General features: G+C 47.2%; 1 protein-coding gene across 1 annotated transcript in view; it reads right to left on the minus strand.

Annotated features, from left to right (window-relative positions):
• The window catches only part of MED14 (mediator complex subunit 14), a 219484-nt gene that overhangs the window by 97441 nt on the left and 104707 nt on the right, over nucleotides 1–17336 (minus strand). The window contains 2 exon segments of the mRNA XM_033948560.1: nucleotides 12148–12342; nucleotides 14923–15082. Coding sequence (XP_033804451.1) covers nucleotides 12148–12342; nucleotides 14923–15082 — 355 coding nt within the window.

Raw genomic sequence — 17336 nt, forward strand, 5'->3', positions numbered from 1 at the left:
ACTCTTTCACCAACAACACTTCTTTGTTTTGGTTCAATCAATCATTTTGTCAAGGTTGGATTACTGCAACTCAGTGTATTTGGGTCTTTCAAAGGTCAGTCTGCAGAGACTTCAATTAATACAGAACACTGCAGCTAAACTTATTTTCGGTAAGAGTAAATTTGACCACGTAACCCCTCTGTGCTCAAGGAATTCCATTGGTTCTCAGTGTATCTCAGAATTCAATTGAAGTGCATTTGTATCGCATTTACGATCCTATTTGGCATTTTAGACTGGAATGTTCATAGATCTCATCTTGCCAGAAGTTCCCAAAATTAAATCTTACATTTCCCTCTCTCAGTGGTAAAAACAGAACCTTTAAGAGATTTAGTCATTCTTTGGCTTTTAAATGAACCAAATTCTGGAATGCTTTACCACTTACATGAAGAAGTTTAGGTTCTTTTGCTTTATTCCGGAAAGTTCTGAAAGTTTGCAAAACATTTTGGAAATTAACTATTTCAGTCTACTTTTCCTTATCAAGGATATGTATTATGTATTACATTATTGCTAACCGAATCGAGCTCCTCTTGGTTGATGACTCGGTCTATAAAACTAAGTTTTAGTTTAGTTTAGAGAGAGAGGATGAGGACAGCATGAACAGTGGTTAAGAGATGCTGCTTGTATATGGGTGGTGGGGACACATGTAAGAATGCATGCGACCAGGTGGATGAGGAGAGGTGCCAGTGCCTCCCATGATAGTTGGCCTCTCCCCCTTACAATGCCAGTGTGGATAAGGCCTTCTACTGGTGACTCTGCACTAACAATAAGTAGAGAAAACCAAGTTAGAACATAATTAAAAACATAAGAATTGCTGTTATTGGGTCAGACCAGTGGTCCATCATGCCCAGCAGTCCGCTCACATGGCGGCCCTTTGGTCAAAGACCATGCCCTAACTGAGACTAGGCCTACCGGCATACGTCCTTGTTCAGCAGGAAATTGTCTAACTTTGTCTTGAATCCCTGGAGGGTGTTTTCCCTTATGACAGACTCTGGAAGAGCATTCCAGTTTTCTATGTTTGTACGATATCTATCCCCTTTCAACTTTAGAGAGTGCCCTCTCGTTCTCCCTACCTTGGAGAGGGTGAACAACCTGTCTTTATCTACTAAGTCTACAGGATCCTGGGACTTGAGGAGACTGAGCACTCCACAATGAGCTGCCTTCTCCTATCCATTTTCTTGTAACTATACTGACAGCTTACTCCTCATTTTTCTTTTTACCGTCTCCTATTACGCAGCGGTCCAATCTATTTCTGGTTTTGCTCTATTTCTGTATTTACCTCCGCTAGTTTTGATTGCAAGGGGAACAGCTTGAGTCACCTCCCTTTGTGTATTTTAAATACCCATCTAAGTAAGATTTGAAACAAAAAATAGAACCCTTCTTGGATGGATTTAAACCATCTTATTTGTCAATCTTTACCCTGTCAGGTACATCTCCCCGTCAACTTAACCAAACCTATTTCCCTGCAATGATCTTTCAGACATGAGCTTAATGTCTCCATGAGAGCAGTTTCTTCTACATCCCATCATAGACAGCTGTTTTTGTTTTTTTTTTTTAATCTTTATTAATTTTCAAAACTAATACAAAGTGCCAGGAAAGCAATGTTACTTACCGTAACAGTTGTTATCCAGGGACAGCAGGCAGCTATTCTCACTAGTGGGTGATGTCATCCGACAGAGCCCCGATGCGGACGTCTCACAAGCATACTTGCTTGAAGAAACTTCAGAAGTTTCGAGATGCCCGTACCGCGCATGCGCCAGTGCCTTCCCGCCCGATGGTCCGGGCGTGTCTCCTCAGTTCAGGTAGCTAGCAGAGAAGCCAACCCAGGGGAGGTGGGTAGGATGTGAGAATAGCTGCCTGCTGTCCCTGGATAACAACTGTTACGGTAAGTAACATTGCTTTATCCCAGGACAAGCAGGCAGGTATTCTCACTAGTGGGTGACCTCCAAGCTAACCTCAATGGGATGGAGGGAGAGTTGACAACTTAGGAGAATAAATTTTGTAATACTGTTTGGCCAAACTGTCCATCCCGTCTGGAGAAAGTATCCAGACAATAGTGAGAGGTGAAGGTATGAACCGAGGACCAAGTGGCAGCCTTACAAATCTCCTCAATCGGTGTCGATCTGAGGAAGGCTACAGAGGCCGCCATTGCTCTGACCTTATGGGCTGTGACCTTACAGGGAAGGGGTAATCCAGCCTGGGCATAGCAGAAAGAGATGCAAGCTGCCATCCAGTTGGAGATGGTGCGCTTCGAGACAGGGCGTCCCAACTTGTTCGGATCAAAGGAGACGAAAAGTTGAGGAGCAGTTCTGTGTGGTTTGGTGCGATCCAGGTAGAAAGCCAAAGCACGTTTACAGTCCAGAGTGTGAAGAGCTGATTCTCCAGGATGAGAATGAGGCTTTGTGAAAAACACAGGAAGAACTATGGATTGGTTGAGATGAAATTCAGAGACCACTTTAGGCAGGAATTTCAGATGAGTGCGAAGGACCACCTTGTCATGATGGAATACTGTGAAAGGTGGATCCGCCACTAAGGCCTGAAGCTCACTGACTCTGTGGGAAGAAGTGAGGGCAACAAAAAAAAGCACTTTCCAAGTGAGAAACTTCAGCGGAGCCTTGTTGAGAGGCTCAAAAGGAGGTTTCATAAGTTGAGAAAGGACAACATTGAGATCCCAAACCAATGGAGGAGGTTTGAGAGGAGGATTGACATGGGAAAGTCCTTTCATGAATCTGGAAACCACAGGATGAGCAGAGAGAGGTTTCACTTGCAGAGGCTGATGGAAAGCCGCAATGGCACTCAGATGGACTCGTATCGATGTAGACTTGAGGCCAGAATGAGACAGGTGTAGAAGATAGTCCAATACAGAAGATAAGGAGGCTCGTCGAGGCTCCGTACGATTAGAAACACACCAGGTAGAAAATCTAGTCCATTTCTGGGAGTAGCATTGTCTAGTAGCAGGCTTCCTGGAAGCCTCCAACACATCCCTCACCGCTTTGGAAAATTGGAGAGGAGTTACGTTGAGAGGAACCAAGCTGTCAGGTGGAGAGACTGCAGGTTGGGATGGAGCAGAGATCCTTGATGCTGAGTAAGCAGTGAAGGAAACACTGGAAGAAGGAATGGCTCCCTGCTGCTGAGTTGAAGTAGAAGGGAGTACCAAGGCTGTCTGGGCCACCGAGGAGCTATCAGAATCATGGTGGCATGGTCGGACTTCAGCTTGACCAGAGTCTTTTGAATGAGAGGAAACGGAGGAAACGCATACAGAAAGAGATTCCTCCAGTCCAGAAGAAAGGCATCTGCCTCGAGGCGATGAGGAGTGTAGATCCTGGAGCAGAATTGAGGCAGTTTGAAGTTGTGGGAAGCCGCAAAGAGTTCTATCTGAGGTGTCCCCCACTGAGAGAAGATCTGATGAAGGGACTTGGAATGGAGAGTCCATTCGTGAGGCTGGAGAAGACGACTCAAGTTTTCCACCAAGGCATTGTCCGCCCCCTGAATGTAGACAGCTTTGAGGAAGGTGTTGTGGCGAATCGCCCAATCCCAGACTCTGAGAGCTTTCTGGCAGAGGGAAGCCGATTCCATGCCCCCCTGCTTGTTGACATAATACATGGCGACCTGATTGTCTGTGCAAATGAGGACCAGGTCGTGAAGCAGATGTTGAAAAGCTTGAAGAGCATTGAAAATCGCCCTGAGTTCCAGAAGATTGATATGGCACAGCCGGTCCGCACTGGTCCAGAAGCCTTGAGTGCGAAGACCGTCCAGATGAGCCCCCCATGCATAGGTCGAGGAATCAGTCGTGAGAACCTTATGGTGGGGAGGAGTGTGAAACAGCAAACCTCTGGATAGATTTGAAGAGATCATCCACCAACGTAGAGACTGCTGAAGAGCAGGAGTGACCAGGATGTGACGAGTCAAAGGATCTGACACCTGTGTCCATTGAGAAGCCAGGGTCCACTGAGGAATTCTGAGGTGAAGTCTGGCAAAAGGAGTCACATGAACTCTCGAGGCCATGTAGCCCAGGAGAACCATCATGTGTCTCGCTGAGATGGATTGGCGAGAAGACACTGACTGGCAGAGATGAAGCAGAGCATCCAGGCGCTGAGGAGGAAGGAATGCTCTGAGCTGAACAGTATCGAGAACCGCCCCGATGAAGGGAAGAGACTGGGTTGGTTGCAGATGAGATTTGGGGAAGTTGATCTCGAACCCCAGACTCTGCAGGAACCAAATAGTCCGTCGGATCGCCGAGATGACCCCTGGAGCCGAGGCGGCTTTGATGAGCCAGTCGTCGAGGTAGGGAAACACCTGAAGACCATGGTTCCGGAGTGCAGCGGCCACCACCACGAGACACTTTGTGAAGACTCTGGGAGACGAGGACAGGCCGAAGGGAAGCACTCGATATTGCAAATGCAGATGTCCCACCCGAAATCTGAGGAATTTGCGAGAGGCCGGATGAATGGGAATGTGAGTGTAGGCCTCTTTTAGATCCAGAGAGCATAACCAGTCGTTCTGCTCGAGGAGGGGGTAGAGAGAAGCTAGGGTCAGCATACAAAATCTCTCCTTGACCAGAAACTTGTTGAGCACCCTGAGGTCCAGAATTGGACGCAGGTCGCCCGTCTTCTTCGGAACAAGGAAATACCGGGAGTAAAACCCCCGGTTGTGTTGGTCCACAGGGACCGGCTCGATGGCCCGTAGCTGGAGCAAAGCCTGAGCTTCCTGAAGAAGAAGGGCGGTCCGGGTCAAGTTTGAAGGATACTCTCTTGGAGGATGGTCCAGGGGGACCCGATGAAACTGAAGAGAGTATCCCTCTCTGATGATGGTAAGGACCCAAAGGTCGGTGGTTATAGCCATCCATCGATGGTAAAAATGATGGAGGCGACCCCAAATTGGAAAGAAAGGGGATAGCAGAACGGTGTTGGTTATGCTCCCGACAAGAGAATCAAAAAGGCTGAGGAGCCTTGGGAACAGCAGAAGGCTGAGGTTTTTGTTGAGACTTCTGCGGCGGCTGTCTCTTCGCTGGTTGCCTCGCAGCAGGAGCCTGCCGGGGAGTGTAATTCCGCTGATATATCAAGGGCGGTCGAGAAGGTCGAGACTGAGCAGGTTTAGGCTTGGGACGAAGGATGGATTGGAATGACTTTTCATGGTCCGACAGCTTCTTCGTCACGGTCTCAATAGACTCATCAAACAAATCCGCACCTGCACACGTGACGTTGGCAAGCCTGTCCTGGAGGTTCGGGTCCATGTCAATGGTTCGAAGCCACACCAAGCGACGCATGGCCACGGAACAGGCGGCAGCCTGTGCCGAGAGCTCAAATGCATCATAGGAGGATTGCATCAATTGAAGACGCAGCTGGGCTACGACCTTCTCAAATTCAAAACGAGCTTGAGATTCGATGTAAGGAATAAACTTCCGAAGTACTGGGAGGAAGAACTCCAAATAGGTGGCAAAATGGAAGGTGTAATTGAGAACTCGGGAAGCCATCGAGTTCTGGTAGATGCGCCTCCCGAACTTATCCATGGTCCTCCCCTCTCTGCCCGGTGGCATCAAGGCATACACCTGGGACGGATGAGATCGTTTGAGGGAAGACTCAACCAACAGTGACTGATGGGAGAGCTGGGAGCCCTCAAAGCCCTTATGATGCACCGTGCGGTACCTGGCATCCAGTTTGCCAGGAACGGCAGGGATGGAGTACGGTGTTTCAAAACATCGCATGAAGGTTTGGTCGAGGAGCTTGTGCAGATTTTTTACAAAATAACAAAACGACAGAAGAAAACACACGATTATGAGAAAATTAACTCAAAACCGCGGCACTAGAAGGCAAGAATACGGGTTCACTCAGCGCAGAGTTGAAGCAAACTTCTCAGCTCCGCGGAAAGAAAAGAACTGAGGAGACACGCCCGGTGCATCGGGCGGGAAGGCATGCGCGGTGCGGGCATCTCGAAACTTCTGAAGTTTCTTCAAGCAAGTATGCTTGTGAGACGTCCGCATCGGGGCTCTGTCGGATGACATCACCCACTAGTGAGAATACCTGCCTGCTTGTCCTGGGATAATTATATAGATATTAATAATCAAATCATAGACAGCTTTTTTTTTTTTTTTTTTTTTTTAAAAAGGCCACTAACTTTTCTACCAGTAAAACCACCCCTCTTCCACTCAGTAAACATTTAGAAACCGATTAAGAACCTGACATTTTCCAGTTCACTTGCACTCAGGTGTACAATGATATACAGGTCACCCATTTTTGTGTATTTCCCTAACAAATATAGAAAATGACAGCAGATAAAGCATCTGAGAACAAAAGTGAGCAAGTTCACTTTGCTGCTCCACAAGATTTATAATTAGAGGTGGGCAACGATTAAAAATTTCATCTGAAATTAATTGTGGGATTAAAACATTTAATTATACCATTAATCGCTGAAGACTATCAGCATCCCCCATATGGCATTTCTGCCCCCCACCAGGTGATCAGAAGCTCAACTCTCCCACCCTGCAACACCTCTGGACCCCTCCGAAATGTTCCAATTTTTTGCTGATAGAACGCAGCGATTCAAACCTGCTGCTGCTTGTGATGCGACTGCCTGTTTCTGCACAGGTAGAACCAGGACAGTTCGGACCCATTGTGAGCAGCAGCTGTCAACATAGAAAAAAAATGCGGGGGAAGGGGGGAGCAGAAGGAGACATTCTCATAGCCATCCACTTTAGGCTCGGACCCACCTGAACAAGCGCCTCATCCAAACCACTTCAACCAGGCACAGGAAAACTCACACCCCGTTCACACACCCTCCAATCAAAGAAGTGAAAAGGAAAAAACTATATGATGGCCTCCTGGCCACTCAAGCAGCAAAACTTGACAACCAAATCTCCAATCTACTGATAACGACCCCAGACTACAAAACATTCAGAAAAAAAATAAAGTCTATACTCTTTAAGAAATTCCTGAAAAAGACCTAACACCACAAGTCCTCTTCCTTCCCTCCACTAACTCCCCAACCCTCAGAAACAACCTACTCTACTCTTTATTCTCCCTTAAATTGACCTGACATCTTTTGTAACCGCGAGGTAATGGCAGAAAGCACAGTTACTTACCGTAACAGGTGTTATCCAGGGACAGCAGGCAGATATTCTTAACGCAAGTTCTAGTTGGCCGCACCGCGCATGCGCGAGTGCCTTCCCGCCCGACGGAGGAGTGTGTGGTCCCCAGTTAAGATAAGCCAGCTAAGAAGCCAACCCGGGGAGGAGGGTGGGACGTAAGAATATCTGCCTGCTGTCCCTGGATAACATCTGTTACGGTAAGTAACTGTGCTTTATCCCAGGACAAGCAGGCAGCATATTCTTAACGCATGGGTGACCTCCAAGCTAACAGAGAGGGAGGGGGATGGTTGGCCATTAGGAAAATAAATTTTGTAACACAGATTGGCCGAAGTGTCCATCCCGTCTGGAGAAGGCATCCAGGCAGTAGTGAGTAGTGAATGTGTGAAGAGAGGACAAAGTGGCAGCCTTGCAGATTTCCTCGATGGGCGTGGAACGGAGGAAAGCCACAGAAGCAGCCATAGCTCTGACCCTGTGGGCCGTGACAGCACCTTCCAGTGAGAGACCGGCCCGAGCATAACAGAATGCAATGCAGTCAGCAAGCCAGTTAGAAAGCGTCCGTTTAGAGACAGGGCGCCCCGGACGGTTAGGGTCAAAGGACAAAAAGAACTGAGGTGAAGAGCGGTGAGCCCTGGTACGGTCAAGGTAGTATGCAAGGGCCCGCTTACAGTCTAGCGTGTGTAACGCCAGTTCCCCAGGATGAGCATGGGGTTTAGGGAAAAAGACAGGCAATATAATGGACTGGTTGAGGTGGAAGTCCGAGACCACCTTGGGAAGAAATTTAGGATGGGTACACAGAACCACCTTGTCATGGTGAAAAACCGTGAAAGGTGGGTCGGCAACCAGTGCATGCAGCTCACTAACCCTCCTGGCAGAGGTGATGGCAATGAGGAAAAGCACCTTCCATGTGAGAAGTTTGAGCGAAGTTGTGGCAAGAGGCTCAAAAGGAGGTTTCATGAGGGCTGATAAAACCACATTCAGGTCCCAGACGACAGGAGGAGGCTTCAGAGGTGGTTTGACATTGAAGAGACCTCTCATGAACCGGGAAACCAGAGGATGAGCCGTGAGAGGTTTTCCGAGGATAGGCTCATGAAACGCAGTGATGGCACTGAGGTGGACTCTGATTGAGGTAGACTTGAGGCCAGCATCGGACAGAGAGAGCAAATAGTCCAGTACAGTTTTCACCGCCAATGAGGTGGGATCGTGATGATGCAGGAGACACCAAGAGGAGAACCTGGTCCACTTCTGATGATAACATTGGAGAGTGGCCGGTTTCCTGGAGGCATCCAAAATGCGAGGGACAGGCTGAGACAGATTCTCTGGAGAGGTCAGCCCGAGAGAAACCAAGCTGTCAGGTGGAGCGAAGATTGGGATGTAGTAGAGACTGATGCTGCTGTGTAAGTAGAGTAGGAAACACAGGAAGAGGAATGGGCTCCCTGGAGCTGAGCTGAAGCAGGAGGGAGAACCAGTGTTGGCGAGGCCACCGAGGAGCGATGAGAATCATGGTGGCTCTGTCCCTGCGGAGTTTGGATAATGTCCGCAACATCAGAGGGTGTGGAGGAAAGGCATAGAGGAACCGATCCGTCCAGTCGAGCAGGAATGCATCCGGGGCCAGACGGTGAGGAGAGAAGAGTCTAGAACAGAACTGGGGCAGCTGATGATTGTGAGGAGCTGCAAAGAGGTCTACCTGTGGAGTTCCCCAGCGAGCAAAGATGGAGCGGAGCGTGGGAGGATCCAGGGTCCACTCGTGAGGTTGAAGGATGCGGCTGAGATTGTCGGCCAGGGAGTTCTGTACGCCCTGGATGTAGACAGCTTTGAGGAAGAGACTGTGGGCCGTGGCCCAGGTCCAGATGCGGAGAGCCTCCTGACAGAGGAGGCGAAATCCGGTGCCGCCTTGCTTCTTTATGTAGTACATGGCAACTTGATTGTCTGTGCACAGGAGAAGAACCTGAGGGCAGAGAAGGTGCTGGAAGGCCTTGAGAGCGTAGAACATGGCTCTGAGTTCCAGGAAATTGATGTGATGTTGACGCTCCTGAGGGGTCCAGAGTCCCTGGGTGCGTAGATTTCCCAGGTGAGCTCCCCACGCATAGGGGGAGGCATCCGTGGTTATGATCATGGAGTGAGGGGGTAGATGAAAGAGTAGACCCCTGGAAAGATTGGAGGAGTTCAACCACCATTGAAGAGATTGCTGAAGAGACGATGTCACAAAGATGGGATGAGAAAGAGGATCCGTGGTCTGTGACCATTGGGTGGCTAGTGTACTGAGGTGTCCTGAGGTGGAGTCGTGCCAGAGGAAGTACATGGACCGTCGAGGCCATGTGGCCCAAGAGGACCATCATCTGTCAAGCTGGGATGGTTTGATGAAGGAGCACCTGACGACAGAGGTGGAGCAGGGTCCGGTGTCGGTCGGAGGGGAGAAACGCCCTCATCAGAGTGGTGTCGAGAACTGCTCCGATGAACTGAAGTCACTGTGTGGGAAGCAGATGCGACTTGGGGTAGTTGATCTCGAACCCCAAGAGATGGAGGAAAGAGATGGTGTGATGAGTGGCTTGCAGCACAAGTGGAGACGTAGTTGCTTTCACCAACCAATCGTCCAAGTAGGGGAACACCTGGAGGTTGTGAGACCTGAGGAAGGCCGCCACCACAATAAGGCACTTGGTGAACACCCTGGGCGATGATGCGAGGCCAAAGGGTAGCACCTTGTACTGATAGTGGCGGTGCTGAATCTGAAAGCGGAGGTAGCGACGTGAATTCAGATTGATGGGGATGTGAGTGTAGGCCTCTTTGAGGTCTAGGGAACATAGCCAGTCGTGTTGAGAGAGAAGAGGGTAAAGCGTGGCCAGGGAGAGCATTCTGAATTTCTATTTGACCAGACACTTGTTGAGGTCCCTGAGATCGAGGATGGGACGGAGGTCTCCTGTCTTCTTAGGAACCAGGAAGTTGCGGGAGTAGAATCCCTGACCCCTTTGGTCCGGGGGCACCTCTTCGATGGCATTGAGAAGAAGGAGGGATTGGACCTCCCTCAGGAGGAGGGGGGTTTGGGAGGAGTGAGAGAGCAGACTCTACGGGAGGATTGTCTGGTGGAAGAGTCTGGAAGTTGAGAGAGTAGCTGTGGCGAATGATGTTGAGGACCCATTGGTCTGATGTGATGACCTCCCAACGGCTGAGAAAAAGTTGGAGGCAACCTCCGATAGGCTGAGGAAGAGGCAATGATGTTGGGAGACTGGCTATGCCCTGGAGAAAAGAGTCAAAAGGGTTGAGATGGTTTTGACGGAGGTAGAGGCTTGGCAGGTTGGTGAGACTGAGAGCGAGCCTGAGTTTGATGTTGCTGCCGAGGTCGGCGCGGCTGCTGTTGAGGCGGGTTGAGAGGTCTGGCCGAGAACCTGCGCTGGTAGGAAGACTGCTGTCTGTATGTGCGAGCAGGTGGAGTCTTCTTTTTAGATTTAATCAGAGTGTCCCACCTGGTCTCATGTGCTGAGAGCTTCTGGGTTGTTGAGTCCAGGGACTCTCCGAAGAGTTCATCACCCAGACAAGGTGCGTTAGCCAGGCGGTCCTGGTGGTTAATGTCTAGGTCAGAGACTCTCAGCCATGCCAAAAGGCGCATGGCCACTGCCATGGCAGATGCGCGAGAGGTCAGCTCAAATGAGTCGTAGATGGAGCGAACCATGAATTTCCTGAGTTGGAGGAGGCTGGAAATATATTGCTGGAAAAGATATTTCTGTAAGGAGGAGAGCTGTTGCACCAGATGCTTCATGTAGAAGGAGAAGTGGAAGGTGTAGTTGTTGGCTCTATTGGCTAACATGGAATTTTGGAAAAGGCGCTTACCAAATTTATCCATGGTTTTTCCCTCTCTGCCAGGAGGGGTGGAGGCATAGACACTGGAACCCTGAGATTTTTTCAAAGTAGATTCCACCAGGAGGGACTCGTGGGGCAATTGAGGTTTGTCAAACCCTGGGATTGGAATAACCTGGTACAAGCTATCCAATTTACGAGGGGCTCCAGGAACCATGAGGGGAGCTTCCCAGTTTTTATAGAAAGTTTCCCGTAAGATGTCGTGGACGGGCAATGCCACTGCCCCTTCCCTTACCTCCCCTCCATGGGCACCGTGCTTTCAACAGACTCTTCTTCCCATTCCCCCCGACTGGCATATTTTTCTCTCTGGGTGCTCCTGCAGCTTTTTCCCCTGCCCCACCCTCCCCTTCCACTACCACGTCCTTTGTTACTTCCACTTCAGCAGCCTTTTGTCTCCTGCTGCCCGCATTTTTCGATATCTCATCCCCTTCCCCCTTGTGGTCTCTGATCTCTGTATTTCCTCTGAATATCTACTTATTGTATTTCGCTGAATGTCCAGCACTCTTGATTGTAAACCGCCTAGAAGTCGCAAGATTGTGGCGGTATAGAAGAATAAAGTTATTATTATTATTATTATTATCATCTTACCTGTATACAGGCTGCTCCATTCTAGCCAGAATCCTCCCATAGGAAATGGAAGTATCGTCAGAGGAGGCAGGACGCTAGAGAGGGCAGACCTTGGCTAGAGCAGAACAGTCCATATGAAGGCAAAATTGAGGGCTGCCAGGGGGAAGGGGATGAGATACTGGAGGAATGATCTGACGACATCAGGAAACAAAAGGCTACTGAAACAGATGTATGAGAGAATGTGGCAGAAGCTAAATGAGAGCCCGGGGCAGCGGTATGAGAGGAGGAAATGGGGCGAGAGCACCTTGATGTGATTAATGCGAGTTAGAATTTTTAGCGTGTTAAAACAAGTTGCATGCACAACCCTAGTTTGTCAAAAGTCTGTACATATCTGCAAAGTCCTCCCATCATCATCCCCAAGAATGCCGCTGTATAATTTAAGTAAATTACTCAGGTTCATGGCTGTATGCATGTAAATTTACATTTATATGAGCAACACAAGTTTATGAAAACTACTACACACAGTGCTGTTTGGCCTACAAAAATTCCTTTTAAATTATCCTCTCGATACTTCAGTTCAAGAAACTCTAATTCGGTTCAGGATCAGGTACCTTCCGCTTGGTTCCGGCCTTTGTTTGTTTTCCACTTTGTGTGTCCAAGGTCAGCTCCTCAATATTTGGTTTGAATTTCTGCAATAAGAGAGCTGTGGGAGGCCCATCCTCTGCCTCACCAGGATTCACAGACAGAAAGTGATACGTGTACTCCAGCTCGGTGGGGCAGCCGGGAATGTCAAACATTTCAACTACCTACAGAACACAAATAGAAAGCAGAACATTCTAGATCCAGCATATTTTTTAAAAGGTGTCAACTTTGCCCTGTCATGTACCTCTGACTACAAGATCTCTCACCCACTTTGAAGTGAAAAAGCATGATGATCCTCTGTGAACTTTCCTCTACACAAAGTCTGATAGTATTTGGCCCATCCATTTCAGTTATACAAGGAGGAACAAAAATGGGCACTATATATTCTCTCCTCGTCCCTCTATGAGCACCATCTCCTTCCTTCTCTTCCATTCCTCGCCATGGGTGCAGTGGTTAGAGCTACGGTCTTAGCATCCCGAGGTTGTGGGTTCAAATCCCTTGCTGCTCCTTGTGATCCAGGGCAGGTCACTTAATCCCCTCATTGCCCCAGGTACACTAGATAGTTTGAGCCAGCCGGGACAGATAGGGAAATATGATAAAGTACCTGAATGTAAACCACTTAGGACATAAGTGGTATATAAATAATGAAATAAAAATAAACTACATAAATTTCTTATGAACAAACTACTAGCCCAGCTCATCCCCTATACATCTCCAGGAGTGTGTGGCACAGTGGTTGAAGCTACAACCTCAGCACCCTGGGGTTGTGGGTTCAAACCCCGTGCTGCTCCACTGCCCCAGGTACATTAGAGAGATTGTGAGCCCACCAGGACAGATAGGGAAAATGCTTGCAGTACCTGTATGTAAACCGCTTTGAGTGTGGTTGTGTCCCAATCCCTTTCCCTGTCATAATGCCTCATTCCACCAATAAAAGTCAACTTCATCAGTGATGTCACAATGTCTTCATTGTTCTATACTTGGCTCATGTCTGATATTGTATTGGAGGAGAGTGTGGAGCAGTGGTTAGAGCTACGACCTCAGCACCCTGAGGTTGTGGGTTCAAGCCCTTCACTATTTCCTGTGACCCTGGGCAAGTCACTTAATCCTCCACTGCCCCAAGTACATTAGAGAGTTTGTGAGCCCACCAGGACAAATAGGGAAAATACTTGAGTGCCTGACTGTAAAACCGCTTAGATCAGGGGTGTCCAACCTGCAGCCCCATGAAGTATTTTGTGCGGCCCCGGTCGAGGGCGATGCAGTGTTTTCCTCTGCTGCCCCCAGATGTTTACCATCTTGCTGGCTCCCTCCTCTGTCTGTCTGCAGCTTTCGAAAGTTTGTGCGGCCCCAGAAACATTTTTTTTAGGCCAATGCGGCCCAGTGAAGCCAAAAGGTTGGATACCCCTGGCTTAGATAACCTTGATAGGCGGTATATAAAAAAAATCTTAATAAAACTCACAAACTTGGAAAAAAGTCACAATTTCCCACAAGGACCTAGCTCCACACAAAGTTTAGTGCAGTTCCCCAATTTGGCAAGGGCCTTTTGCAGTTCCTCACAGTCCACATATGAGGGTCAAGTAATTAGTGAGTGATAAAGCAGTATAATGTTATGGTGTATAATGTAATAGGAAAACCCAAAAACAAACTGCAAACAATGGTACAAGATGCAGGCGTGTCAACTTCTAAATGCAAACCAGGGGACCCGACACGGTCCGTGTTTCGGTTAACACGCCTTCATCAGGGTCCCTCATCAGAAAGGGATCAAATTGAACCGCAATAAACATTAAAAAAAGCCTGTTGAGAGAATAATTAATGTTTGTTACGGTTCAATTTGATCCCTTTCAGATCAGGGACCCTGATGAAGGCGTGTTAACCGAAACACGGACCGTGTCGGGTCCCCTGGTTTGCATTTAGAAGTTGACATTAACCACAACATAAACTCAGCCTGTATCTTGTACCATTATCTGCAGTTTGTTTTTGGGTTTTCCGATTGTTCTTTCACTGCAGATCAGTTGGATTGTGTTTTTGTTTTCGTATAATGTGATAGGAAATCTAGATCATTACTAAGTCTTGTCTAGTGGGTGTCACCTATCCATAGTGTGACCATATGGCTCCAGAAAAAAGGGGACGGATTGAAACATCCGGGTTTTACTTCCATTGAAAGCAATGAAAGTAAGGAGAACAGATTGAGACATCTTGGTTGCTTTCAATGGAAGTAAAACCCAGATGTCTCAATCCGTCCCCTTTTTTCTGGAGCCATATGGTCACACTACCTATCCATCTCTCCCTGTTTCAGACCCTTCATCCCCACCTCTACCCTTCCCCGTGAGACACTCACTGGAATGCTTTACTGTTTCATTAATATATTCTTTGTGTCATCTTTGGCTCATTTCTGACCAGAAGGAACTGTCTTCAAAAGCTAGTCAAAAAATGTATTGTTAGTTCAATAAAAAAAAGACAATATTTCAATTAAAGACCATAAAGGCCTGCAAATAAGCCACAACACACAAAAAGATTTCACATTGGCAGATGTACATTTATTTTTCTAGCTTACTTTCCTCAAGAATGTCTTAATTTGCTTAGCAAAGGAAAGGAAGCTGACAGGGTAAATACAGAGGGAAAACAGAAGTCTTCCTTCTGAAATTCCTTCCTATCTCTTAAGGTTCTACTTCAAAGGTAGAAAACTTATCAATTCCATCCCCAAAGTACAATGCTCAGAAAAAAAAACATGCTCTTTAATAACTTACGATATAATACTGTGGCAGCCGAGTGAGTTTGATAAATAACTTGTGCTTGGAAAGATTACCCACAGGATGCACAGCGGAATTAGTGAAGTGTAATGTCTCACTGACCACTGTAGGGAGATGCTTTATAGAATGTCTACACCTCTGCTGTCCCAGCCAAAACCTTTAGTGGAAGAAAAGTAGGAAACCATTTAAGCATGGGAAAACATCAGCAATGAGACTGGCATAGGGTTAAAAATAACCTGCCCAACTTCAACAGACATTCAGTGATGTAGGTTTACATAGAAATGCTTTAGATCTTTTGGAATCCAAAAAAATGCTCCCTCACCTTCTTCAGACCCTGCAAGACAAACTGTGAAGTCATCAGCCACTTAAGAGCAAAAATACTTTTTGGTAAGAGGGCACATGGCCAACACTGCAGGGATTATCATAAGAACATAAGAAGCGCCATCTCCGGATCAGACCTTCGGTCCATCAAGTCCAGCGATCCACACACGCAGAGGCCCTGCCAGGTCGTACACCTGGCGTAATTTTTAGTCAAAACCAACAGAAACAGGGACCCTTGGTTGGTAAAAAGGGTTTTATATTACTGCATTTTAATTTGGTACAATAAATCTTGCCTGCATCTTGTACATTGCCTGCAGTTTCTGTTGGTTTTTCCGTTTTGGTGATTTTTTACTGCAGTTTTAGTTGGATTTTTTTTGTTGTTGCTCTTTGTAATTTTTAGTCACCCATATCCTTCTATGCCTCTCGTATGGAGATGTGCATCTAGTTTGCTTTTGAATCCTAGGACGTACAGTGATTTTTCTGTGTGCTAAGGAAATGCGCTGAGTATAAATAACTCTGGCATCACCTCCAGAGAAGCAAACTTGATAGTATATAAGCTTTTCACAAGCTATATCAAGTTGAATCCAATTATATAAATGGCTGTAAATTCTAGCAAGCTCTACACATACAGTAGCAGATAAAGACCAACTGGCCCACCCAATCTGGCTAGTTGTCTCCACCTAAATACTAATTATAAGCTTCAGCACCTGTCTGAGGACAGCAGGCAGATATTCTCACATGTGGGTGACGTCATCCACGAAACCCAGTATAGACTGTGCAAAAATATATTGGCACTTTAAACTTTTTACAAGTCTTGAGAATGCCCGTACCGCACATGCGCCAGTGCCTTCCCCTCCGACATTGGCTAAAAGGTAATAGGAGAGGTGAGAGGGTTTTGAGAATATCTTCCTGCTGTCCTCGGATAACACCTGTTACAGGTAAGCTTTATCCTAGGACAAGCAGGCAGCATATTCTCACATGTGGGACTCCCTAGCCGGAAACAAAAGGTTTGGAGGGTAGTTGGCTTTTAAGCAGAGAATACATTTTGTAGAACTGCTTGGCCAAATCGGCTAGCTCATCTGGAATGGTTCTCCAGGCAGTAGTGTGATGTGAAGGTATGAACTAAGGTATCTTCAATGGGAGTGTAACGTAGATGAGCTACTGAAGTCGCCATAGCCCTAACTTTACATGCTTTGACACGACCTCCTAGTGTTAGCCCAGCCCAAGCATAGCAAAAGGTATCAGGCTCAGGAGTAATCTAAGGAAATACTTTTTTACAGAAAGGGTGGTAGATGTGTCTGAATTCAAGAAGGCATGGGATAGGCACGTGAGATCTCTTAGGGAGAGGAAGAAATAATGGTTACTGTGGATGGGCAGACTAGATGGGCCATTTGGCCTTTATCTGCCATTATATTTCTATGTAATACAGTCCGTAAGCCATGTAGAGATAGTTGTCTTGGTGACGGGGAGTCCAAGTCTCTTTGGATCAAATGAGAGGAAACGTTGAGTGGAAGTCTTGTGAGGTTTGGTTCTATGCAAATAGTAAGCAAGAGCACAATTTACAATCTAATATGTGCAGTGCAGCTTCACCAGGGTAAGAATGTGTCTAAGAAAGAACACAAGAAGAACTATAAACTGGTTCAAATGAAAATCCGAGATGACCATAGGAAAAAATTTCAGTTGTGTACAGAGAACTAACCTGTCATGGAAGAATGTTGTATGTGGTGGCTCTGAGACAAGCGCTTGTAGTTCACCGACTCAGCCTGCTGAAGAAATACAGATTAAGAATTCCACTTTCCACATAAGATGTCTGAGAGATGAAGACACCATTGGCTCAAAGGGAAGATTCTTCAGGGCTGCTAGTATAATATTAAGATTCCAAGCAACTGGAGGTTTGATTGGTGGTTTGGTATGAAAAAGGCCCTTCGTGAATCTTGAGATCAAAGGACGGGCATAGCAATTTTTTATCCAGAGGTGTATGAAAACCACTAATAGCACCAAGATGAACTCTGGCTGAAGTGATTCTAAGACCAGAATTTGAGAGGTATAGGAGAACATGCATCCAGATGTAACAAGTGGTGTTTTCACCA

Source organism: Geotrypetes seraphini, chromosome 6, assembly GCF_902459505.1.
Source record: "Geotrypetes seraphini chromosome 6, aGeoSer1.1, whole genome shotgun sequence".
NCBI lineage: Eukaryota > Metazoa > Chordata > Amphibia > Gymnophiona > Dermophiidae > Geotrypetes > Geotrypetes seraphini.